General features: G+C 38.7%; 2 protein-coding genes and 1 long non-coding RNA gene across 8 annotated transcripts in view; 2 read left to right on the top strand and 1 right to left on the bottom strand.

The window, feature by feature from the left end:
• LOC138743297 (UPF0461 protein C5orf24 homolog) overlaps positions 1-8,016 on the top strand; it is a 29,742-nt gene extending 21,726 nt beyond the window's left edge. The window contains exons 5-6 of one of the 3 annotated variants that reach the window (XR_011344790.1): positions 1,570-1,742; positions 5,770-8,016. The gene's annotated coding sequence lies outside the window, so the exon portion shown is untranslated. Of the gene's footprint in view, positions 1-1,569; positions 1,743-1,828; positions 2,011-5,769 lie in introns of those variants that run through there. The other 2 variants (XR_011344789.1, XR_011344791.1) reach the window with 2 other exon arrangements.
• Positions 8,017-9,449: 1,433 nt separating this feature from the next.
• LOC138743299 (uncharacterized) lies at positions 9,450-13,130 on the bottom strand. 4 transcript variants are annotated; one of them, XR_011344795.1, is made up of 4 exons: positions 12,720-13,130; positions 11,841-11,956; positions 11,367-11,463; positions 9,450-9,770 (listed from the first exon to the last, which is right to left on the bottom strand). It is a non-coding gene; the product is annotated as an uncharacterized lncRNA (long non-coding RNA). The 4 variants fall into 4 exon arrangements; XR_011344793.1 differs by lacking the exon at positions 12,720-13,130 and adding an exon at positions 12,459-12,613; XR_011344794.1 differs by lacking the exon at positions 12,720-13,130 and adding an exon at positions 12,451-12,613.
• txndc15 (thioredoxin domain containing 15) lies at positions 13,011-25,007 on the top strand. Its single transcript, XM_069898408.1, has 5 exons — positions 13,011-13,366; positions 16,366-16,880; positions 21,559-21,722; positions 23,526-23,656; positions 24,529-25,007. The coding sequence occupies exons 1-5, from the start codon at positions 13,297-13,299 to the stop codon at positions 24,723-24,725; spliced, it is 1,077 nt and encodes a 358-aa protein (XP_069754509.1). The 5' UTR covers positions 13,011-13,296; the 3' UTR covers positions 24,726-25,007.
• Positions 25,008-27,668: the final 2,661 nt, after the last annotated feature.

Genomic DNA, 27,668 nt, shown 5'->3' on the forward strand with positions numbered 1-27,668 from the left:
CTCTGATTGAGTTTGTCATTGAGTCTGATGGTGGAGGAGGAGCAGCAGCTCTTCCTGAACCTGGTGGTGTGAGTCTTGTAGCACTGAAACCTCTTCTGATCACAACAATGAGAACAGAGCATGTTCTGGGTGGTGAGGGTCTTTGATGATTGCTACTGCTCTCTGACAGCAGTGCTTCCTGTGCTCTCTAAGGATGTGCTTAATAGTGGGGAAGGTTTTTCCTGTGTTGTCCTGGGCTGTGTCTGCTACCTTTTCCAGGGCTTTATGCTCAGGAGTATTGGTGTTTCAATGCCAGACCATGATGCAGCCGGTCAGCACACTTTCTACCACAACTCTGTAGAAATTTGTCAGGGTTTTTGATGTCATACCAAACCTCTGCAAACTCCTGAGGAACTAGAGGCACATAAACATGTTGTAAATGTATTTTCTAATTCCATGCAGTGATTCCATTAAAATTACATCTAAGTGATAGCCTGGTTTTGAGGTAAGAGAAGGTTATTGAATTAGAACTACTTCTGAGACTATCATTCACTGGTACATGGAACATTACAGCACAGTTTAGGCCATTTAGCCTTCGATGTGGAGTGACCTATATAAAACTACTCAACAGTCCATACCTTCCCTACCTCACACCCTTAACTCTCAATTTTTCCTGTATCTTGACTTTTGAATGTCCCTTTTGTACCATTCTCCACCACTACCCAAATAATGCATTCCAGGCACCCACTACTCTGTATATATTTTTAAAAAATCATGCCTTAAGGTCTCCCCTAAATTTTCCTCTCCTCACCCTGTACAGATGTCCTCTGGGAAAAATGTGCTGGCTGTCCACCCTATCTATGCATGTCATAATCTTGTAGACCTCTATTAAATCCCCTTTCATCCTTCTAGAAAAACTCTGTTAACCTTGCCTCATAAGAAATATTCTGCAATCCAGGCAACATCCTCGTTAATCTCCTCTGCACCCTCTCCATTAGCTGCCATATCCTTTCTGTAATTAGGTGACCAGAACTGAACACAATATTCCAAGTGTGGTCTAATCAGAGTTTTATAGAGCTGAAATATTACCTCACATCTCCTTTTTTAATACTTTATTTTAAACCACAAAAGAAGCAATTGCGATATTTCAAATTCATTCCAAATATATATAAAGGAGGATATTGGTTGGTTCAAGTGCGACTTGTGATCGATATTCTTGTCTGCTTGATATTTATGACCACCAAAACCCAATTTCTCACCATTCCATTCAATGGTTGCCTGAAATTGTTTTCTGCCCTTAAAATATTTGGAGCAGAGTTTTAGCTTTTGATGTTGGAGGTAATGTATTCTGTTCAAATGTAATATCTATTGCAATTCATCAGGGATTGTAGCAAGGGATAAATCTTTTGTTGTCTAAGTAAGGGAAATTAATATAATTGCTGCTTGTCAGATGGGTAGTTATTTTGGGAAATACTTAATTTACTGGCCAACTTAGACTATGTTCCTTCTTGAGTGACAACAGTTGGAAACAAATAGGCAGAAATGTAGATCCACCAAGGATAATCATAATTTTTTTCTGTCTTATTATAGAAGTTCATATCTACTGGAACGTGTGCTGACTGAAAACTGATTTATTTTTTTATGCAACATTTTAAAATATTAGTTTTCCTTAGTGGATATAAAATATTGAAGAAACTTGCTTTCCAAAGTTCTAGTTATCCCTGATTATTACTTCACTTCCAGTTGGGAGAAATCGACATCTAGTGAGTTCTCCTGCTGTTGCTATTTGTTGTATTTGCATTTGCTGTTGATTTATAAGAATTCACTGTCACTTCTTTTCCTTTCAAAGGTGGGACCCTGGTTCTAATGTGCAGGGGGCTTCAGTAGCATATACTAATGCAGACCAACAACTATGTATAATGATGTCCTGTGAAAAATTTTCTTGAATGTTGAAATGTATCAAGGCATTGCAGTAATTTGGCAAGAATTATTTGTCACTGAAGTCTCTATTAACACAAAATCCACTTTTAATTCCTTTGTTATTATATGTATAATATGTTGTGGCATTAGGAATTTTTTGATTATAAGGTAGTTCTTGAAATAAGAAACTGGTGAAAGTGCAGTTTTAGTTGTCAACTTTTAGTTCTAAAGTGATCTATTGAGGACATGAGTGCTCTGAAGGTTGAATTTTTTTTCGGTTCCTTGCTCTAAAAATTGGTTCTCCTCCTTCTTCAAGAATTGTTGATCTTGGCATAACAGAATATTATCTTTAAATTTTATCTCCCTCATCGTAATCTTTATTTAAAGGACTATGTAGGAGTCACAAGTGATACATTATAGTTTTTCATTTCAAATATAGCTTTCCAAAAAATTTCAAATTGCATTCTTGCAGGACATTTCTGATTATCCGAAATGCTCAGAACCAGATGTGCATTTTTTGGATAACTGAGAAATGGCTTTAATTGTAAACAATTCTCTGCTTTCTCCTCCTCCTGCATCCACAGCCAAATAAAATTGTAGTAAAAATGTATTTAATTATCAATGTTGAATTTCGGATGTATTGTGCTATTTCTAATGCCATTTGTTAATATAGAAAAATATCCTATTTAAAATAAACATCTTGTTCACTTCTAACAAATGGAATGCCAATTAAGTGATGCAGACTTTGCACGTGTGGAAAGCTGCCAACTGAAACCTAGAGTTTAATTTAGAAGTGAGGGAGCACACTTGGCGAAGTAACCATGCAAGCTGTTGTGACAATTGACATCAAATGTTTCAGGGCAAACCTCCAAATAAAGCTGTCAGGGAGATCACATTAGCTGAATGTGGAAACTTCTGCCTTCTTATCTTTCATCTGTATTTTAAACTATGATTATTCTTGCATTAACTTAATTATTTATACTGATTATTATGTAGTTTTTTTTGTATAACTAAATAGCTTCATGAATTCTGAAGCTCATTCATGAGATTCAGTACACAATATTATATATTCCTGAGTATAAAGACGATAGAAATATGTAATAGTTCAATGTATGTTAACTATATTTTACTTTACATTTTACTTCCCAAATTTACCTAGTACTTATTATAATTTCACCCAATTTTTCATTTTTCCTTTTTTATAAACCTTTTCTGCCCCGTATGTATATTTTCCTGCCTACTTCAGTAGGCAGGAGCAAAAGCAAAATAGAGAGAAAGTAGAGTCACTAGTAATTCCTGACTTAAAGGTGCAACTTAATTTTGCTGTACCATATTTGTATTTTATTTCTATGGAAGAATAATGAATGCACATTTTGTATCTTTAATTGGATGATCTTCCTGGATTCTGCTTCTGATTTCCGTGCTTTTGTATTCCTCCAAAAAATACCAAAGCTGTAAAGATTACAAACCACACAGATGGAAGTCAAATTGCTCTTCAACAGGAGCACGATAGCTGTTGCTAAATGGACAGTAAAAAAGGGAAACTTAAATAATCTAATTCTATGCAGATAATTCACTAATAGCCATTTTGCATTATCAGCATTAATTTTACTTTCTATTACTGCTAATAGCTTGTAACAATTGGTGTGAAGTTGTGCTTTAAAATTGTTATTGTTATTAAGATTGTGTACAATTATTTAACATCTAATACGATGAGGGTGGGAAATTCCCCTTGCAACTCAAAAGGCATAGATTATGATATCCCCATCTGAAATGCGAGAGTTTTACAATATGTAAATAGACCCTTCTAACCAACTTGTTAGTTGGTTGAGAGTCTTCAGAACTCCTTGTGAAATTCTGGGACAGAATTTTTGGGCCAATTTTAAGGCTTGAGATAGATTCCTGATCAATAATGCATCCAGAATTATGGAGAAAGGTCAAGAAATTGGACTTAATGCGTTTCAGCCTTTTTTTGGTTCTTTTGAACAGCATCGCAAGCCCATTCCTGTTTCTACTAATTTTGATGTTGGAGCAGAGAATAATACAATCATCCAGCACAGAAGGAAACAATTATTAATGCCAGCTGAATCAATCAACATAAATGATTAGCAACTTGGGTGCATTTACCCAGGAGCCCTTCTTTCCACAATGCCACTGAAAGTTTGCAACTGTTAGTGAGATTTTGTGAGTGCATTGAGTATGATTACACTGGACAATGAAGATTTTGCTTCCTGAACACTCCTGGGTGTATTTTATCGATTTGAAATTGCTGATAACAAAAAACACCTTAAAATTTTCCCAACATGTATCATTTTTTTAGATATAACCTATTTTTATGATTTCCTGTCATATTTTAAGTCTACTAGTATATTGCCCACAAAGCAAGCTGCTTTGGTCAGTCCAGGCACGCCATGCACTCAGTGCAGAGACTATGCAGATAGTGTCTTCGACCTGGGAATCCCTACTCAGGATAGATGCAGACGGGCTATAAACGCAACTCACATATACAGATGCTGCCCATTACATTGATATAGATGGAACACGTTGATGCACATGTTCTTCAGACATTCACCAGGATGGTTAAATGGCAGCTTAGGAGCAACATGCAGTTCTTTGACATATAATGTGTGGCAAATGCTATTACAGGTCTCCAAAAAATATGTATACACTACTGTGGCAATGGTGCGCATGTTCGGAACATAAGTGAAGTAACAAATAGAAACACATCTCAAACACAAAATTATTTTTTATACAGTTTAATAAATGACCTTGGTTATAAACTGCAGTATTAATTGCATAAAATTCATATTTCATCCATGTTTCATTAGTAACCAGCACAGAGGGAAAAATATCTGAAGCAGATCAGCAGACCCGAAAGCAAATAGAAAGTAAATGGGGGTGGTAGCGAGCGTTGAATCACTCATGGTCTGAAAATAAGGTTAAATGAAAGACACGGACTATCCGCCAATGGTTTGTAGTGCAGGACAAGTAAAACAAAACCTTGATGGGACTTCACTTCTAAACCTTACCCATGGTGCAGGTAGGGCTGGTCCATGGCTTAATTGACGTCAGAACTCTGGAGCTTAAGAGGAAGGGAGCCTCTGCTTTGAGAACTGACTGCTCGTAATTGTCATACTCATCAAATAGTCCATTTTGTGTGCCAGGTAAAACAGACACTTTCCATAGAATCGAGTAGTGCAGAGCACTTTCAGTTGCATATAACTGAGCTGACATCAGATCAAACATTACAAAAGGTTACTTCCTAAAATATTGTTTATTTAATCCAATTTACCTTTAGCAAAAGGCTATTTACAGTAATATGCAACGATATCAAAATAAACAGATTTGACAATGGTGGGACTAATCCAAAAATAAATGTAAAATACAACCTTCTTTTCAAATTAACATGCAAGTAGGATTTGAAATAAGACAGGTAACAACAGAACAAAATTAATTTTTAAATTTAAAGTTAGATACACAGTATTGGTAACAGGCCAGTTCAGCCCACGAGACCATGCGGCCTCATTTACACCCAATTAACCCTCACCTCTCGGTACATTTTGAATAGTGGGAGGACACTGGAGCCCCAGGGAGAACGTACAAACTCCTTATAGACAGCACAAGATTCGAACCCTGGTCCCGATTGCTGGCGTCATAAAGGCGTTGTACTAACTGCTATGCCAACCGTGCCACCCCAGTGAATCATTGCTCATTCTAGATTGTCAGCGATATAAAATAATATTGTTATTGTTTGCTCAAAGGAAGAACTTAAGTGGAGCAACATGTATGTCTTAATATTGATATAAAAATTTTGGAACAAAATGTGCATGTGAGAGTAAAAATGTGTATGTAATTATTTTTGTCTTGCAGCTCTCAATCTGAAGTTTATCATGTGTTGCTCTTGTGTTAAGCAAGTTTGGCCACCCCTGCAATAACATAATGAGTGTACTTGACAATAGTATTTATTGTCTTCAGTAAGATTAAATGTCACAACAGCTGTGATGCATTCTGTAACATTTGTGGCAAGTATACGCTTACGGCTCAAAGACACAGCACGACTGCACTTATTAAGAAAGCCGATGAGCTCTACTTCAGTTGTAAAATTGGTGACCAAGACAAACCTGGGCTCTTCACATTTGTTGCACAACATATGCAGTCAACCTGAGATCTTGGTTCAACATCATTATGCAATTAAACATCCTAAATTCATTAAAACTTAATTTAATCTTTCTCTAACATCCTTTGTGAAACAGCAAATCTGAAATTATCTGTGTTCAGCTGGAAGTTGTCTATCATAATCCCCATTTTTTTTCAGGAAGCAAAACTTTTGGGGGAAAAAATTGATATCCAGTGTTATCAACCATTCTTTCACATATCTTTATAAAATGATTTGAGTCTCCTGCATCAACCTCAGAAAAAAAAACCCTCCACCTGAAGTAACTGTCAAACTAGCTGTTATTAACCTGCAGTTTCCAAAGGACAGATACTACCAGTAGTGCATTTCTCCAGAAGGCTGATCTGCCTGGCATCTTTTGATGGGTCTGGTTTACAAACAGTCCCTTGAGGATATCCAGGCTATTTGGGGTTCTAGCTAAAGAAAACTCAGGATAGATAGTCAGTAGGAAACCTCACAAGGATGATGCCAACAAAGAAGGTAAAAATTAGAAAACAAATTTAAAGATACTGAACACATTTATATTGCTGTATCCTTTCCAGATACTTAATATTGCCCACCAACCATTTTAAAAGTTTCATTTAAGTTTGATATCCTAAGCATCATAAATTCTTCTCTCGCATCATTTTCCTATAATTTCCCAATTCTCTCACTGTTCTTTTTTCATGATCATCTTTCTGATGTATTGCCATTTTTGATGAATGAAATAGTTTGTCCTATTTAAGACTTTCCTTAACCCAATGGCCACACATGAGTAAAATAATTCAGTGGCATTCAATATTACTCATTCTCATTCAGTTGCCTTGCCGTTTGGTGTGGGCGATCATGTCTCTTCACAATCTCTGACCCTCCGAATTGTAATTGTTGCCTCCCCTGTACTCCTTCGATGAAGGCTCTTTCTTTGAGTGGAGACTGTAGATGATGTTGCATTCATAATACTGAGGTGGTTTCCCATTGCCTTCTTCAGGTGCAGTGTCCATACTGAATGGGTAATCATGGCTATTGATCAGCAGATTCATCTGCCCAGCATTTTTTTTTTAACAACCATAATTTCCAATTTGTAAAATCTGCTTATAAAAGCCATCCAACATCTGCAGTCTTTGGCTTCATGTGACTCTGATTGGGAGGCTAAACAGGTCCTACACCTTGCCCAAGGTGTAGGCCATCAGACAGAAGGAGCACCTTTCACCTCCTTTTGCTGAGCAATTGCACAGCACGGACGATTACTCCTACTTCACATTTCAGTGGACAATATCTGCCCTCTTTCTAATTGACACCCTTTGCTCTTTTCAATTATAAATTCAAATAAGTCTACTTGATGTATAGAGGAACTCAAAGCAGTTAATCGGAGAGAACAGGGCTCATTGTTTCTCACTGTCCAACTACTATTTGATGATATCCTAAATAGTGAGAGTGTAACAAAAATGTTTTGCCTGTCATCACATTATCCAATCATGTTGCCACATTACGCAACTTGTATATAGCTTAAATTTGCAGTTTGACTGACGTTGCTTTTTGACGATGCCACAGAGATAACAAAACTGCTCTTATGATGGCAGTTCAACTGTGCATGGTGTCTTTTAAATATTATGTGTAAAACTAGTTAAATACATAATCTAATGGATGATGTAAAACTTGGTGATCAGTTATAGTATGGAATCTTATTGGTTGATCATCTGATGAGAAAATTTGGTTTTCACATCCAACTAAGTTGTGTCTGAAACAGGTGGAATTACACCCTTCTATTTTTGGTTTCGAGAAAATTTGCATTACCTACTTTGTAATGATTATAAATGAAGTTTTAAAACTAAATATTTTTATTTAAACATCTTAGTTAATGATTTATACATTTTGCTACTTTTTATTAGTTACATTATTGCTTTACTCTTTATTGTATATTGATACACTGTCAAATGAATCAGTTGGGGTTTTGATTTTTGAAGTACATTTTAAATTATTTATCATCTGATATAAGAGTAAAAGACATGACTTGGTAAATTAGATTAAATTATATGTAAAATGACTGGCTTAGATGTTTTTGATGTTTTATAATCTCTTACAAAGTTTTCATTTTTAATCATTCCTGTTATCTAAAATTTAATTTTTAACTTTTTCCCTTAGTATTTGTATAACTTGTATTATTATATTTATTTTCTATTTTGTCTTGGGGATTGATATATAAAATGTTTATCATATATGCTTTAATCATTTCAAACATCATCCTCACCCCAACTTACATTAACAATCCTCAAAGTACAGCACAAGTGCAATGAGTATTTACTCAACTTTTTTTACATAAGACCATGAAATTTAACCATGGTTGATAAAGGTAGTGCATTTAACATTGTTTTGAAATTCTGTCATTTTCTATTCAACAAAATTATACAAGTGCAATAGAGATTGGATATGTACAAGAAATGGTGTGACACTAAGAAATATTAATGAACAAAGAGACCCAGGGTCTAAGTCATAGTTATCTGCAAGTGGAGAATAAATTGGTGAAGAAAGTATGTGGCATACTCACCTTCATAGGTTAGTGCATGGAACAGAATAGTTGGGACATTATGCTTCAACTTTATTAAACATAAAGCCTTGTAGTTTTTTGTGGATTCTTAAACACTACACTACAAGAAGGATATCGACGTCGTCTTTTTTGCCATTGGATTGAGATTTTGCTTGGTGAAGCCCATATGGGAGATGTGCAATGGCTACCAGTGTTAAAAGAAACAACAAAGGCAACTTCACACTATGTTTGACGAACCACCACACTTGCCCTAACTGCCACGTCCAACCCATCTGTGGAAGAGTCTGCATTTCCCATAAACTCATTACCACTTCAGAATCTACAAACCTTGGCATGAAAGAAGAGAAACTACATTTGAGGTGCAGTCAGTGAAGGATATATGATGTGTTGTGTTTTACTGACTTGTGACTTGCTTTGACAGGGCCAGTCACAATCACCTTGAAACCTTTCTTTCAAAGGAATAAACCTTTAACAGTGCAAGTATCGTTTAATTCTGTAGTTGCAGCCTGGATTTTTAATTTTTTTGCTAAATTAAATGATGTGAGCGTGAATTCACAATACCAGATTAAATGGTAATAGAGCTATCACTAATCCCAAGCTGATACTATGGCTGACATTAGGGTATGGACAAAGGTAACAGGTCGTATCAAAAAATATTCATCTTTAGATATGATCAAATAACAGTGGACTGAAGTATAAGAACTGTTTTAAAATAACAGTGGGAATCAAACATTGACTTACATAAATTGGTATAGATCTATATGCATATGACACTTACATGAGGGGGTGAGATTGATGATATAAGGATCAGCTACAAGAAGAGATGAATGGTTCTCTCTTAGACATACACACTTATGATGGTTCCACTCCATGGATCATTTGTTTTAATTGAGAGTTATGGGGAATGGACCAAAAGGTACATGAAGTTCATGATCTATTTGAAGAGTCTTGTAGTTACTTAAATACATGTTCTTAATTAAATTCTATGCCTGGCAGTTCTTGTTAATTGATGGACATGAGGTGCAAATTAAGAGCTGATCTTGCAGAATGTTTATCGACTGTGCACAAAACTTGTGGAGAAACTCGGAGGTCATGCAGCATTCCATAGGAAGTGAAAAAAGACATTTTCGGTCTTGAGCCCTTCATCAGGAATATGGAGAAACGGGTAGATACCTGTACATAAAAGTGTGGGGAGGAGAAAAGGAGAACAGCTAATTGGTATAGGTAATAGGCGGATACAAGTGAGGGAAGAAACATATAAAATAGGTATAGGAGTAGACCATTTGGCCCTTCAAGCCTACACCACCATTCATTTCGATCATGGCTGATCATCTACCCAGTACCTGCCTTCTCCCCATACCCACTGATCCCCTTAGCCACAAGGGCCAAATATAACTTCCTCTTAAATATAGATAAGGAACCTGGTTCAACTACTTACTGAGGCAAAGAATTCCACAAATTCACCACTCAGAAAGAAAAAAAAATTTCATCAGTCCTAAAAGACTTCCTCCTTATCCTTCGACTGTGACCCCCCCTGGTTCTGGTCTTCCCCAACAATGGGAACAACCTTCCTGCACCTAGCCTGTCCACTCCCTTAAGAATTTTGTACATTTCTAAAGATCCCCCCTTCTAAATTCAAGTGAGTATAAGCCTTGTCGGTCCAGCCTTTCTTCATATGCAAGTCCTGCCATCCCTGGTATCAGTCTTCTTTGCACTCCCTCTATGGCAAAGATGTCTTTCCTCAGATAAGGAGACAAAACTGTACACAATACTCTAGATGTGGTAGAAGAGAAAGAAGCTGAGAAATGATATAGGGAGGAGGGCTAAGCTGGGTAGGTCTCTGATAAAAAGAAGGAAGAGAAAGTAGGGATTTGGCAGAAAGGAGACCAGAGAAGAGGGTTAATGGAAATTAGATAGGTTGATATTGATGTAATCTAGTTGGAGAGTGGCCAGATGAAATACAAGGCACTGTTCCTCTGATTTGTGGGTGGCCTTGATTTGGCAGAGAAATATCAGTTCCAATTTTGTTAGTGACCGTGAGGTAAAGTGGCAATGTGTGGTGCCCTGTAGAAGGAAATATCACCTACCAATTCCCCATTTCTCACTGCTCATGTCCATGTAGCAATGTCAAAACGCTGCATGTATGATGGCAGAAGGAAGCAGGAAATGAGAAAATCCTCACCTCTTCCACTAAAATTTTGGAGTTCAGATGGCACCAGGTTAATTTAATTATATTCTAAAATGATACAATAAAAATCTTATTCACCGATATTTAACTTTCCAGCTTAATTTTGTTTCTAATATTGGATATGCATTTGTTCATAATAATCAGCGTGCTTTTAGTTACAAAGTTTAATTTTACCATCCTTTCACTGAAAAAGTCATTGAAATGATGAAGAACGTTCATCAACTTGAAATGTTGGTGCTGTTTCTGTCTCCACAGATGCTGCTTGACCAGCTGAGTATATATTTTTTTAAGCATTTAACGTTTTAATTTCAAAATTTCAGCCTTTCCAATGTTTTGGATGCTGTTCACAACTGAAGAGTTTAACAGCTTGTTGGAGCAAGAAGTAGGCATGGAATAATCTGGTTTGTGCATGAGTCACCTATTTGCTTTATGTGGAGTTCATTTTTTTAAAATCTCAGCCAAAACAATACACCTAATATTACCAATTTATAGAGTGAAACACGGAAATCTTCTTTCCCAGATTCCTGTCTGCTTTTTTGCTTATACCTTGAAGACCCGAAACGTCAGCAATATATCTTTACCTTCTATGGATGCTGTGAGACCGGCCGAGCTCCTCCAGCATTTAGTGTTTTTGCTATCAATTTATAACACGCCAACATGGATTTTTTGCAAGACATCCTGAGCATAATTAGAAAAAAAATTGTAAATAGAATAAATTGGTCACTGAGTTCTTACAGAAGATTTTAAAACCATTAAACATGGCAATAGTTATCATCAGAGGTAAATCAAACTAAGAACTTCTCAATGTGATTTATAACAACTAAAATAGTCTTCAACCGTAGTCTCAATGAGGGAGATGCACCATCAAATTAAAACACTGTCCACATAAGGCAACAAGATAACTGATGTAGTAATATAGGTTTCAGAGACTAAATTGACTTGTGAAGGTCTTTCCCATTTAGTGATTCTTCAGGAAACGAAAACCGAGGATAAAGCAAAACGTTGCGCATATCTGCATAATTTTGGTGTCTTCATTTGTGCCTTAGGTCAGCCACCTTGATCTGCTTGAACACTGTTCCCCGCCCTCACACCATCTCTTCATTGAATTAGAAGTTCAGTTCCATTTGTGACTTTTCAGGTAGCAATGTAGTTTGGCTGCATACAGCAAAATCTGGGGAAATATTAATGCCCAGGCTGGTAAGTATGATGACGTTTGTGCTACGCATTGCCAAGAAATAAGATAGACACTCAGCTATTGTTGAATCTTACTGACAACTTGGGGATTTAACTGGACAGCCTCGTAAATATGACAGCTATAACACAGGCCATGTCCCCTTCCACCATTCGCTGACGTTCACCATTTATAAGAACATTAGAGTTGGCCACTCAGCCCCTCAAGTCTACTTGACATTCAATATGATCACAGTAGATCTGCCCCAGACCAGAACTCCCCTTAAGTGCCAGTTCTCCAAAATGAGGAATTTCCCTATCTTTTAACTGCTTCATCTTTCAATACCCCAGTGATCTTGACCTCATAATTCAGGAGTGCGAAGGAATTTCATGCACTTGCTTAGAACGCGTACAGTTGCAAAAACACAAAATTCGACCACTTTCTGGACAAAGCCACACCAGCCCCCGTTATCATTATCACCCCCAAATCATGACCTCCTCACTGGCTCGACTGGGTCAGTAACGTCAGGGCGCCAACCATCGCATTCTTCACCGGGAGCAGGAGGCTCCCCTTTTAAGTTCCCCTTAAAATCCAGCAGCGGCCCGACATCTGTCCCTGAGCTTTCTTTCTCACTGGGACCGACTCCAGGCGCTGCCGACGGAACGGGACTGCGAGTGTTCCGCTTACCGCCAGAGAGCAGAGAAACAGGCCGTTCGGCCCTTCTAGTCTGTGCCAAACTATTATTCTGCCCAGTTCCACTGACCTTGCGTCCAGGCACTTGCTTAAAGGTCAAAATAGAGACCGGTGGCAGCTGGTTCCACCCTCCCATCACTCTCTGACCTCTTGTCCAGGGAACCCCGCAGCAGTACTGTATGGTGCAGGTGGATGGACAGGAAGGTTGGCATTGGCGAGGTGGGCCAAAGGGCCGTCATCAGTTTGGCACAGACTAGAAGGGCCGAACGGCCTGTTTCGCTGCTCTCTGGCGGTAAGCGGAACACTCGCAGTCCCGTTCCGTCGGCAGCGCCTGGAGTCGGACCCAGTGAGAAAGAAAGCTCAGGGACACACGCGGGGTCCTTCCTGTTGGATCCCCTTTCCTGCACGGTGGGTCTCGAGCAACCGGCGACACGTCGAGCTCCAGTGGAGCGAACGTCACTCCTCTGGATTGGACCGATCAGGCACGAGCGGAGGGATCCCGCCCACTGCGCGGAAATGACGTGGCCGATTGGCGAATGTCTCCTGTCGATCAGGGGTCGCAAGGTCCCGGATGCCAGGTGACCTCGGCAGTCGGCATGGCTGTCCGGAGTTTCGGTCGTTGACTTCCTGTGGCGTCAGCGGACACAATGGGCGGCCGTGCACGGGGTCCGGGTCGATTCGCCCTCTTGTTGATTCTCATGGAAGTGTCTGCACACGGTAAGGGGCCGGCGTGGCGGGTCATCGAGGGAGGCGCGAAGTGCACCTGCAGCGGCCGCATCCATCCAGATGGCATCGCTCAAGTTTTCCTGTTGCCTTCCTCCTGGCTCTTGAGTTGGGGCTGAGGAAGGGCGCACACTATCCAGGTTAACCTGCGGTGCATCTATCTGGGCGAAGGCTCTGATGAGGGATCTTCGTTCTGAAACGTTCACTGTTTTATTAACAGTGAACTCAAGACACGAACTTTAAAAATGTATATATATTTATGGTTACACTATGAATGTTTGCACTATGATGCTGCCACTAAACACTTGTTCTCGACAATAAATTCTGATTCTGTTTCTCCTTCCACATATGCTGCCTGGTCAACAGAATGTTTCTGGATACTGCTTCAAATTTCCAAAAAGATCTTCAATTCCTTTGCTTTTGCAGACAGGGAGTTGATATTCCTTTGCTTTTGCAGACAGGGAGTTGATATTCCTTTGCTTTTGCAGACAGGGAGTTGATATTCCTTTGCTTTTGCAGACAGGGAGTTGATATTCCTTTGCTTTTGCAGGCAGGGAGTTGATATTCCTTTGCTTTTGCAGGCAGGGAGTTGATATTCCTTTGCTTTTGCAGGCAGGGAGTTGATATTCCTTTGCTTTTGCAGACAGGGAGTTGATATTCCTTTGCTTTTGCAGACAGGGAGTTGATGCTGCCTCCCACCCCCACCTAAACGTTGAAGTACTACCCCATGGATATGAAACATGGGTTAAAGTTGTATTCTTGATTTCCAGGCTTGTGTAGTGGATTCCAAACTTGTTTCTTTGCCCAAGATGAATTTAGAGATGGTTAATGTCCTGTGAATAAATTAAAAAAAAAGAGAATGTCTCTCTCAATCAATGCTGATAAACCATTCCTGTTGATCTGGATATGACCACATTATTATATGTGCAATTTTAATTGGCAGATTTTATAACAATTTAGCTGTGCCTTCACCTTAAAAACAACCAATTAACTTTTAATATTCTGAGATATGTGAAGAAATTAATTGACAAAAAGATAATAAATTATTTTTACATATATTTTATTAGGTCCATCCTATGTCCTAGTTCTGGAGTTCATTATTTCACTGATCAGAAATGGCCCTTGGGATATCATTTCTATTCTGGAGGCTCCACTTGTAATTAAGATGCCTTAGGTCCATGACAGGAAAAGATCTTTTGAACCAGTGAAATATTTTCAAATTTATTTACTGTTGAAACATGGTAACAAATTGACAAAGGAAACATGAAATAAAATATCAAACAATATTCTTGAAGCTGACCTAGAATCCAAAAAGGATAAAACATTTAAAAAGCAGTATAATTTAGAGGAAAGGGGAATGACATTATGAGAATGGGTTCCCATTGGGGACTCCTCCACATTGGAGAGACAGAATGCAGACTGGGAGATTGCTTCATTGAGCACCGTGGCTCTGCCACCCCATAATAGTGGCCACCCATTTCAGTTCCCAGCCCCATTCCGTTGCTGACATGTTTGTCCATGGACTCATGCACTGCTAGACTGAGACAACCCATAAATAGGAGGAACAACACCTATTTTGACTGCCATCAATATAACTTTCAGTTTCTGTTAGCTTCTTTGACCCCATCTATCTCCATATCTTCTAGCTCTGTTTCTCTCTCTCTCTCTTCCCTTTCCCCCAGCTCTGCATTCACAGAGCCAACCCCCTCTCTCCAGTCCTTCCATCCATGCCCAATTAACATCTTTTGTCTGTTGGTCTGCACTCCTCTCCTTTTTTAATTCAGGACCTGCCTGCTTTTTACTCCTACCTTGAAGAGCTCAGGCCGAAACTTAGGTGAAATATCTTTATCCGATTGTCACTGCAAGACCTGCTGGACCAGCATTGTGTTTTTACTGCAATCACAGCGGGGCTGAGGAAGGGCACACACCATCCAGGTTAACCTGCGGTGCATCTATCTGGGCGAAGGCTCTGATGAGGGATCTTCATTCTGAAACGTTAACTGTTTTATTAACAGTGAACTCAAGACACGAACTTTAAAAATGTATATTCCTTCAACTCCCTGTCTGCAAAAGCAAAGGAATATCAGATTGGAATGAGTGCAGAAAATGTTCAGAAGAATATTGCCAGAAAGGTGGGTGGGGGGGGGATTCAATTCTCCCTGGAGCATAGGAGGCAACAGGAGAACATAATAGAGGTTTATAAAATCATGAGGGGCATGACCGGGTAATGTTCGTAGCATCCTTCTCAGGAGTAGGTGAACCTAAGGTGCATATAATTAAGGTGAGAAGGGAAAAATTGAAAAGGGGCCTGCAGGCTCTCCTCACACAGGGTGGTGGGTGTGTGGAATTAATTAGTTGCTAGAAGAAATGGTAGAAGCAGAGACAATTGTTACAATTAAAAGATATTTAGTTAGGTACTTGGATAGGAAAAGAGGAACATGGGTGGACAAGATGGGCTAAGGGCCTGCTTCTGTGCTTAGAGCTCAGGGGGCCTAATGACCTCTCTCTGCTTGAACAATGACACGATTCAAAGATTGGATTTAGTGATCAATGCAGTGGTTTTTGAATGATCAGACCTTTACGTTGAAAACTGAGCAGGACCTAAAGTTTGAGAAATCATTGACTGTGCTGACATTTGTTGTTCATCCATAAAATGAGGAGATAGTTAAAAGTAATGGCGAGTTAAGAATGGCATATTTTCTTTCATGTAGGATGTAGATGAATCAGGTATGTTTTACTTTTATTGAGGATCAATCACTTTAATGGTTATCTTCACTGTGGCTAGTCTTACTTGATCCAAAAAAATTTTTTAAAATTTCCGCAGCTGCTTTTGGTAGCTTTGAACAGGTAATTGATCTAGAACTCTGTTCTTCGAGAAAGTCAACCACTATGTTGCTGTAGCCCATTTCTCACCAATCTAGTATAAGCTACCGAATAATATTGTTGACGTGTTTTTAAAACCCAATTGCTAATCAAAGACTCTTTATTTCCAGCTGAAGTCCAAAGTGATGTGGAAGATAAAAACCAGTTGCCTACAGAAAGGAATGAAATAATTTCCAATTCAGTCAGCAATACTGAACTTGAAGAAACAAGCGAACAGACTAAAGGAAAAATAGAGTTTTCAATAGCAGAACTGGCTGATGCTGAACTGGGAAGTGGAATTGCATCAAATCAAAAAGCTTTGGAGTCTCTTACCCATAATGTTGAAAGTGAACATTCTGGTTTTGAAGTCAAAGATGCTCGATGTCCTGATAGAAGTGGAGAGAACAGAGAATCTAGTGACTCAATGGAAATATTTTCTACCCTTGCCCATGTTCCATCTTTTAGTCAAGGGGAAGAGCGACCTGAAAAGAAAGCCACAAATGCTCTAGAACTAACACATGCTGAGAGCTCAGCAGTAGAACCATCAAATGCCACGGGAACAGTTAAAACACCAAAAGTAAACTGTGAAGAAAGAAATATCACTGGATTAGATCACTTTGTCGTACAAATCCTTAATAGTTCACAAGTAAGGCATTTTAAAATGTCATTATATTTGGTGAATTTGTTGATAAACATCTCACAGTAGGGTGATACCTTGGCCATTGCATATGCACAAATATCTAGTCCACGAGCATTCTTTATGGATATATTATTCTTTTAAAGTTGAACTCTTGAACTTTATTTAGAAGCAGAAATTTCCTTTCAAGAGTCTGCCAGTTTTTAATCTTCTGTATTTTCTACCAAGCATAACAATGGGAGGAAAGATTGAATTTTTACCCTTTTTGTTTAGAAATATTTGGTCCTTTGAACTACCATACAAGTTAGAATGAAATCACAGACCTATGTACTAGGTTGGTGCAGTGTGTTGAAACTTGATTTTATTTTATTTGCAAATGCTTTTAGCATTGATGCCATAACACAGTGAGCAACTGTAGGATTAGTTGTTTTTCTACCAATGAATGTGCATATCTGACCACATCACCAAAGTACAGTGCAGTTGATTTTATTAGCGAGGGACATTTAACTGAAAGTCATCTGGTTTGTTTTGTAAATATTATTGGCAGATGCTTGGAAGACGATTTCCTATTTTTTTTCTGGCGAAGGGACACTTGCTACATCACTGCCTAGATAAAACTGCCCAAAATTGAGGGTTTTCTGATGTTTTTCTTTGTGATGGACAGGCTGGTTGGAGATTTAGAATAGTAGTTGTTAGGTTACTAATTTGTAGTAAATTAGAATGTTAAGAATGCCTAGTTTATTGGTCCACTGACTTGACTTTGAAGTTTTATTGCTCACAAATAAAAGAGCAGATTCAAATTCTAAAGGCTCCTCTAGCTTTGTGATTGCGCCAGATTTATTACTTTTATGTAACATTTGAACTACTTATTGTTAATTTAGTGAAACTGAAGCTAGAGTAGTCAATTATAAACTATAATTTTGACAAATGATCTGTAATGTTTTCACTATAATCCGCAACTTTTTTGGTAAGTGAAGGTTTGTTAAACAGAGGGAAAATATTGACTAACATAGACACTTCCCATTGATGTTTGATCTTGCCTGTGTAGCCAAGTGTTTTCTCCCAGAAGGATTAAAAAGCATATCATTCAATGTTCATGTTTTCCAAATCCTTTTGCTTAGAAGTTTTGTGTTGTGCAGGAGGATCCTAAAAATTGTTTTTCTTACTTGCCAGCAATGGCTTGAGTCTCCTTAAGAAAGTTCCATAATGTTTCCTTCTTAATAAAGATGTGTAAAATAATGATTAACTTTGAAGCAGAAATGCGATAGAATCCTATATTTTCTCTATTACGAATGTTCTCCATTAATAAGTGGAGTGCAAATTTTCTCAGATTATTTGAAGTTTTACTGCCAAGTCAGAATCTTAAAATCAGCTTTCAAGATGTTTATATTGTGACAAAAACTTGTTAAAGTCTTAAGAAATTAATAAACTCTGCTGTTTTAGCTGGCATTAACCAGAGAGGCCGTTTGATCTTCAGCAGCGTGGATTTGATGCTGTCGGTATCGAATCCACGCTGCTGAAGATCAAACTGTGCTGGGTAGGTCACGTCTCCAGAATGGAGGACCATCGCCTTCCCAAGATCGTGTTATATGGCGAGCTCTCCACTGGCCACTGAGATAGAGGTGCACCAAAGAAGAGGTACAAGGACTGCCTAAAGAAAGCTCTTGGTGCCTGCCACATTGACCACCGCCAATGGGCTGATATCGCCTCAAACCGTGCATCTTGGCACCTCACAGTTCGGCGGGCAGCAACCTCCTTCGAAGAAGACCGCAGAGCCCACCTCACTGTCAAAAGACAAAGGAGAAAAAACCCAACCCCAACCAACCAATTTTCCCTTGCAACCGTGTCTGCCTGTCCCGCATCGGACTTGTCAGCCACAAACGAGCCTGCAGCTGACGTGGACTTTACCTCTTCATAAATCTTCGTCCGCGAAGCCAAGCCAAAGAACCAAAGAGGCATTGAATAATGTAGAATTTTTTAAAAATTCAATTAACTTCTGTTTACATAGCTGATAAGTCACAGCCCATAAGAAAACCATTCAGAATGCAAAATGTGAACAGTGACTAATGATGGAAAATGTGCATTTCAGATTTATTGTCAGAGTACATACATCAAGATCAAGATTTAATTTATTGTCATAGTAATAAAACAGTGTCATATTACATGAAATTTCCTTTTGCCTGTTGAAAGGCCGACAGATTTGCCACTGGCAGGAATTACCCAAGTGCCTCTTTCAGTCAGCCAGAGAGAGAGAGAGAGAGCGAAGCAAGTGAGAGACCCCCCCAGTGTCACCGAGTGTCTGTAGATTTGCCTCCAGCACTGTCACAGCCCCTGCAGCCTCACAGAGTCCAGTCCAAACCATTGGCAACCCGAACTCCAGATCCGGACCTACGACACGGTCAGGAACCCTTCAGCACCTCCCTGCATCCCAGTTCTGATTCCTGGTACCCCTCCTGCCAGTTCGAGCCAGTCTCCAGTAGTCCGCTGCCCAGCATGAATCTCCTGACAGTGGTCTCCAGCAGCCCACAACTTCCATGGGATCCTCACCTCGAGTCGCCAGCAGCCCGCCACATGTGCTGGTCCCTCAGCCACAAAGCCCCCTCACTGGTTGGCTGCTGTGGCCACCGACACCGTGGGTTGTCTCCTCCGCTTCTCCTTCTCAGAGTGCATGATCTTCCTGTCCTCTGGTGCCTTGCTTCAGTCCTCCTCTTCCCTGGTGTCTGCAGCCCCTCATGGCTGCTGCCGATTAATGGACGCCGCCGTCTTGGGTGCAGGGTTACGGGATTTCAAATAAAAACTCTTGTCGGCTCCCTCAATGGGTTGTTCAATCCCGATAGCAGCTGACTGTGCGACTGGACCGTGCGGGAGTGCTGGAATTCTGCTCCCCACGGGTCCGTGGCAGCGCCACCATCTTCACATACAACCCTGAGATAATTTTCCCTGCGGGCCAGGCAAAATTACCTTATTGGTTGTGCAAAAAAAAAACTGCACACACATAAACAACTAAAGAAATGTTAACAAACTGACTTCAATACAGAGGAAAAAAAATCAATATAGGGCAAAAATAAGAGTCCTTAAATGAGTCCCTGATTGAGTTTGTTGTTGAAGAGACTGATGGTGCAGGGGTAGCAGCTGTTCCTGAACCTGATGGTGAGAGTCTTGTGGCGCCTAGACCTCTGTCCTGATGGTAGCAGTGAGTTCAGTGCATATGGTTAGTGGTGTGGATCCTTGATGATTGTTGCTGCTCTCCAACGGCAGTATCCCCTGTAGATGTTCTCGACGGTGGGGAGGGATTTGCTTGTGATGTCCTGGGCTGTGTCCACTGACTTTTGTAGGGTTTAACACTCAGGAGTATTGGTGTTCCCATACCAGACTTTGCACCACACATCTGTAGAAGTTTGCCAGTGTTTCTGATGCCACACATCTGTGGCTTCTTTCAATGCTCTCATTTGGTTAAACAAAGCATAGACAGTTTTACAATTACAATAGAGATATCACATTGCAACAAATTGGAAAGCCTCAAGTATGTGCAGGGAATCTCGATTCAGCCACATTGTTGCTATTGAGACAACATGCCAACTTTGTGCTATCTGCTAATTTATGTGATTTTTGATTAACTTGCACTGGCAGTGATGTAGAATGAAATCAAAACAGAAAATGCTGGAGAAACCTGGTATGACAGGCAGCATCTGTTTCCACCTATGTTATCTGACATGTGGTGTTTTCCCACCTTTTTCTGTTTTTTATTGCTGATTTCCAAAATCTGGGGTTTTTTAAATGCTATTTGAAAGACGTTGTGACTCGGTGGAAGATCGATATCCTAAGATGTTAAAATCCCTTAATGCGTATGTGAAGTCAGCTTGTGTTTCTTCGAGGGGAAGCCGTATTGGGACTGCAACAGTTGATGAGAGTTGTTCCAAGGCACGTTAACTGGGAGATTTTGATGAATGGCATAACATTGGAGAGATGTGAAGGTATTGCTGTTGGGGAATTGATGTTCTCTTGACAAGGGGCTAGGAAGCCCCACTTTTGTAGAATCTAGTGAACAAATAGCTGTAATGGTCAGATCAAGGATCGAGCCTTTAAAATCCTGAGTGCAATCCTACAAGAAGAACCATGATCTCAAATATGCGGTCAAAGTCAGTCATTCCATTTTTTTTTCCAATGCTCTTGGCCACCACTACTAAATCCACAACATCTTGATTACTTTGCCACCAGCACTGTTAATCAAGACATGGACTCTCCCTGTGGTCCTTGGCAGCTTTAAAGAACCTTAGAAACTAATTGTACAATTTACATAATTGATGATTTGTTTCTAACAGCTATGAATTGATCCCATTTAAATAGATCTGATGGATGTAAATTTTCCTCGTGTTAGGATATGAATGCTAAGAGAGAGTTAGCTAGAGCATAGATTAATTTTAATTTATTTTGATTAAATTTAGAGATACAGCACGGTAACAGACCTTTCCAGCCCACTGGCCTGGGCTGCCCAATTTTGTAAATGAAGTGGTATGTAATCGTACTACAGATTTCTTTTGCAGAACAAGTATGTTTATTTTATTAACGGCCCCTGAAGACATGGTGCAATTAATGCAGAATTTTCTTTTAAAGTGGCATGTTCAACTATTTCTGATTGGTCTCCTACTGGATTTTAATCCCATATTATGTTTGTATGTAATTACAGGACCTCACGGAATTTCTGAGTGTCAATGGCAGTGACTGTTCTGTAGTCCTGTTCTACACACCATGGTGTCAATTTTCTGCAGATCTTGGTCCACATTTCAACGCATTACCACGTGCTTTTCCCTCCCTACAATTTCTAGCTCTGGATGCATCTCAGCATAGCAGGTACCTACTGCAGTGGTAGAACTGATTTTAAATAATCTGAATTATTTTGTACAATATATTTCATACACTTTAAGCCAGTAACTATTTCTGATAATAGGCGAATTTTGATAATTTTCTATACCCTTAAACTATTTTGTTTTAAGAAGATGAGTAAAACATTTTGCTTTTTTTGTACATGGCCCATTATGTTTATCCTGCAACAAAGTTCAGTCAAAACCTAAGTTGGTTATTTTTTTTTCTTTAATAATTATTTAAATGTGAGCTGGAATGAGGACTTTTTTGTATTGGGAATGTGATTCAAGACCGTAGCTGGGTGCCAACTGTGAGATTGGTTGGTTAGAATTTATTTAAAGTGACAGATTGCCAGTCTAAGCAGTCTCATTATAGTGAGGTATGGAGTGGAAGACAGATGGAAATTTAGAGATGCATTAGGTCCAGTTTAAAAAAAAATTTCCTTATTGATCTAGATACACTGTTAATAAAATCCTGTGGAACAAGTTGGTTAAAACCTGAGGCCAGCAGACACATGATACAGGAAGGAAATAATTCATTACATTTTCAGAAATATTCAAGTAACTCAAAATATGAATTTGATTTCCATCTTTGTCTCTACATTATTTATTCTGACTCTTCACGTCCCCTGATTTATTTAGCTTATGCTCTGAGGGATTATTGATGGCAGGTTAAACTTGTTACAATCCAATTTTTAAATCCCAAGTAGCTCTACTTAGTCTCAAGGTGTGACCTTAAACTTCTGATCTTGTCACTAATAATCATTCCCCATCCCTTCCCTCTATCTCCAACATTCAGATAGCACCACCTAGTGACACTGTAGCTTTTCACAATCAGCACTGATTCTATTTACTCTGCACACAGGATTTTTTGATGTGGTCACTGGAATTTACCAGTTGTATCTTTTCTGGTGTCCCCTTTTTTGTTACTTGTCCTATTCCATTCCACTTTCCAATTTCTATTGCCTTCCTCCTTTTTTGTCTGTGCCCTTTCCCAGTTTTTGCTCTTAATCTGTTTCAGATTACTTTTGTTTATATTTTTTTGTGTTCTTGTTTTGAAGGCACCTGCAACCCCCTTGTAAACTATACATTTTTTTTATAATTCTTGCAGTATTATATTGTTGCTGCCTTTAGTTAATGTGAAGAGAGGAATAGCTTCTGTTATCACAAGATGTCTTTTAGAAGTTTGAAGCTGATGTGGAACATAATTCTCTGTGGAGTCCTGTTAGATTTCTGTCAAAATAGGCTTGAGTAGGTTTTCATGAAATGCTTTGTGTTTGCAATCTCAAAATCATTAAAGATGTCTCTCAGGAAGTAGCAGATGGATGTACATACACATTTGAGCTGAACTGTTTTTTAATCATCTCATACCATCATAGGGCCCTACAGTTGCAACATCCTAAATGATAAGTATCTGGTTAGGGATATGGATCAAACGCCTACATATAGGACAAGATTAGGTTGATAATTTTGTCAGCAACATTAGGCTGAGGGGCTTGTTATGTTCTGTAAAAATCTGACAATGAAATTTCACACAATAAATTCATATCAAAATTCTAAGGAGTCATATATTAAAAAAAAACCTTCCATAAATTGGTCTGCAGCCTAATTATTTGGGTTGAATTAGTCGAATACTTTACTATTAGTGAAAATGATTGGTTTATTAGATTTTGACTCTTATGTGTAATTTTTATTAAAGTCAAAATTCTAATGGCTATACATTATATAATACAACACTAACGAGTATTTGATCTACATCTTTGGATTAATTATTGTATTTTTTGCTTTTAAGTCTTTCTACTAGGTTTGGTACAGTTGCTGTTCCCAACATCCTCCTGTTTCAAGGTGTCAAACCAATGGCAAGGTTCAACCATACAGACAGAACACTTTCAACCCTGAAGGCCTTCATCTTTAATCAAACAGGTAAGTGGCAATTCTGACTGTTATAAATTATGAATGTTCAGTGGGTCAGTTCTATATGCATGGTATCATTTAACATTTGAGATACAGTAGTGTTAAAGTTTTAAGCATTGCAGTAAGTTGAGTTTACTCTCATTTTAGGTTCAGAGGTCTCTTTGTTTAATTCTTTGGAATCTGGCCATTTTTAACCTTTCGTAATATATACTCTGGACTGGGTCCAGAGCACTGGTATGAACCAGCTGGTGGTTGGGTATAAAACCAGTCCCAGAAAATGGGGACATGGAGTATATGAACTTGTTGGTAGTCCCTGAAAACAGGGATGTGAAGTCCAAAGGATTAAAATATTTACTTAATTGAATGTTATCTTGGGGAGTTTTGAAACTGATTTTTTAAACCCACTTTTATTTTGAAATCAATTTTTCTCTCTGATTCCACAGTCCACCTTCTCTTCTCCCACCCACCCCTAATAGTGAGGTGATACAGGGAATAACTCTTTTGCTCTAAGACTTTTTTTGTATCGACCACAGCAGCAAGTTTACTATCCTTTCAGGACAACTGAATAAACCTCCCCCTTCTTCCTTCCAAGTCAGGAAACTAATGGCACTTAACATCTTTCTCATTGTAAAGCAATTACATGTTTTGTAAATTTATCCTGTTAGTTCACACGATAACATCTTCCTTAATCTAATTAATGTGCTAATTTTTAATTCCATTTACCAGTTTCTTTAGTGAACTGATAACAGTAAATGGCACAGTGCTTCAGAGAAGGAAAACGTGCATTTGATGTAGTTTACAAATGCTTTAATAAAAAAAATGGATGTTCTGCAAGGTTTCATTTGTAATCCACGTTTAAAATAATGTGATCTCCTTTTCAGGTCTTGAAGCAAATGGCACAGTTGAGCTAACAGAAAAAGATTTAAGTGGCCCACTTCCCAGTGTTGCAGTGAGAGGGATTGACTGGCTGCTTGTCTTCTCTGTGTTGTTTGTTTGTGCATTTCTAATTTATGGTACAGTTCAGTCCGATAGTATCAAGTGGTTAATCCCAGGTCAAGAGCATGAACACCAGGATTAAACTCTTACAAGGTGTTGCCCATAATCCACAGCAAAGAGCAGCTACACTGGTAATCTGCAGTATTATGAAAACATTCATAAATGGATTGGTTTTTCATTATGTTGCTGTTTTTATTTGGGAATGTATGTAAATATTTGTCAGTGAATAAAATTATTGTTTACCACATGATTAATAGTTTGGTGATTGTACATTCAGCTGGTTATTTCTTGTATTACATGTCAAGTAATTTACTTAAGTGCCACTTGCAGTGAAGGCTAAAAACATTAAAATTTCCCCTAATGAGTTTGTAGTACAAGCATATTTGAATGTACTAATTCTGAGGAATCTTGTTTAAAAGTTAACAATGAAAACTAGCACATTTATGCATGGACTGAAGAATAAAGTTAAAACTTGGATTCTGAGAATTAAGACAGATTTGGATCATTTTGGTGCTTCACACTTCAGCAATGTTTTGGTCTCTGTAAATTGTTTGGTTTGTCTTCTACTGGAAAACATTAGGAAAGAAAAAGTTAAACACTCTAAATCAGTGTTATAGGGGATTACTTAAGATGGTATGTGAGTGGGGAAAAATGGTTGAAACTAATGCTCTAAATCCATCTTAAAATTGTTTTAAAAATTGTTAACACAAATCAAGACATCAATAAGGAAAGAATGTGAAAGAAATCTAGTAAAAATCTAGTTATAAATGTGTAAAAAGGAAAACAAAACAAAGTTAATGTGGGTCCTTTTTTTTGCGACACCCAAAATTCTATTGGGGAATGTGGAAATGTCAGAGAAACTTTTTTTAAAAAAAAAGTCTGTCTTTGCAGAAAAAAATACAAAAAGGTTTCCAGTAATAATGCAGAACTGAAGGCACATTATCACTATTAAGTATTAGTAATGGAGAAATTAATGGGATTGAAAAGTGAACCATAGTTCTGACTATCTCCATCCAAGGGTTTTGGAGGAAACAGATGTACAGATGATGGATACACTGGTTGTCATCTTCCAAAATTCCATAGATTTTAAATTTCCATACATTGGAAGGTAGAAAATGTAATGACACCATTTTACAAAGTAGGGAGACTGAAAATCGGTTCAGTTAGCCTGATATCAATCATAGAGAAAATGGTGAAATCTATTACTAAACTGTAATTAATCTCTCAAAAGAGTTGTAGAAATATGTAAAGTTAAAATGGACTTGTGAAAGGAAAATCATGTCTGAAAATTGGTGGGGCTTTTCTGTTGTTGTAATTAGTGGAGTAGATAAAGCCAAACCACTTGATGAGGACTTTAAGAGAGTGTTCAATAAGATGACAGATTAGTTTATTAAACAAAATTAGAGCACTGAGAGGAGGGTATTATTCTGTTATTGACTGAGGATTGCTCAACAGAAAACTGAATAAACTGGTCATTTTGTGGGTTGGGAGTGCAATTAATAGAGTCTGTAATTAATAGTCTGTAAGGATCAGTGTTGGAACACTATTCGCAGACTAAATCAATGCTTTGAAATGGGGGGGGGGGGGGGTGGAAATCAGGTGCAAGAATGGAATTTGGCCCAAATCCATGCTGGCTCTTGGAGGAGTTCCATTCCCCTACTTGTTTACTTTCCTTTAACCTATTCTCACTTACATGCCCATGAAGCCTTCTATCAATATTCTACCCACCCACACGAGGCAAAATGTATGGGATACTCGTAAGATTATATTTGTAATATTGTGTACATAGCATGTCAATTTTTCACACATGGAAATACTTATGAATGATTGAGTGCAGCAATAGTTCACCAAAATAATTTTAGGAATTGCAAGTTTGTCCAGTGGGTTATTCAGACTGTGTCTAATTTCTTTTGGGTTTAGAATAATGAGAGGTGATCTCACAGAAGTATACAAAAACTCTTCCAGGTTTGATGGAATAAATAGAGGAATAATGTTTTCCTTAGCTGAGGTTATGAAGCAAATAAGAGATTAGTTGGAGGTTTACACCTGCTTCAAAAGGGTTGAGTTAACAATTCTGGAGTTTTTTCCTACTCTGTGCATTGGCACCTCCATGCCAGACAGTGAAAGAACAAGACAAAATGCTATCCATGATGCACCTGAAGAGGTTTTGGAGAGTGGTGACATACTGAATCTCCTCAAACTCCTCATGAAGTATAGCCACTCTGCCCTATGAATGGACAAAAGGGCATCAGTCATCCTGGTGCCCAATGGAGTAGAGTGAGGTGCCTCAATGATCATCATCCAGTTGCACTCACATTGACTAATGAAATGTTTTGAGAGGTTGGTCATGGCCAGAATTAACACATACCTTAGTAAAGATCTGGACCTTCTGCAATTAGTCTATGTCACAGTCGCTCCACAGAAGATGCAATACTTCTGGCTCTCCACTCAGCTCTGGATCACCTCGACAACAGCAACACAGACTATAGTTCAGCTTTCAACACCAGGATGCCCTCAGTGCCAGTCAACAAGCTCCAAAATATGGGCCTCTGCAACTGGATCCTTGACATCCTCATCGAAAGACCACAGTCAGTAGGAAATAAAAACAGCACCTCCTCTTCACTGCCGATCAACACAGGCACACCTCAAGGATGTGTGCTTATCTCATTGCTCTAATCACTCTACCACCATGACTGTGGCTGGGCTCAATTCAAATACTGTTTACAAATTTGCCAGTGGCACCACTGTCATCTGCAGGATCACTGACGGCAATGAGGAAGTGTATAGGAGGGAGCCAGATCAGCTAGCTGAGTGGTGTCACACCAACAACCTTGTACTCAATGTTAGAAAAACCAAGGAAGTGATTGTGGACTTCAGGAGGAAATCAGGAGAATGCGTAATAGTCCTCATCGAGGTGTTAGCAGTGGAATCAGAATTTACTGCTATGTCATGAAATGTATTGTTTTGTGGCTGCATTGCAGTGAAAACATTGCTATAAATTACATCTCAAAAATAAATGCAAGAA

Source organism: Narcine bancroftii, chromosome 9 (genome assembly GCF_036971445.1).
Source record: "Narcine bancroftii isolate sNarBan1 chromosome 9, sNarBan1.hap1, whole genome shotgun sequence".
NCBI lineage: Eukaryota > Metazoa > Chordata > Chondrichthyes > Torpediniformes > Narcinidae > Narcine > Narcine bancroftii.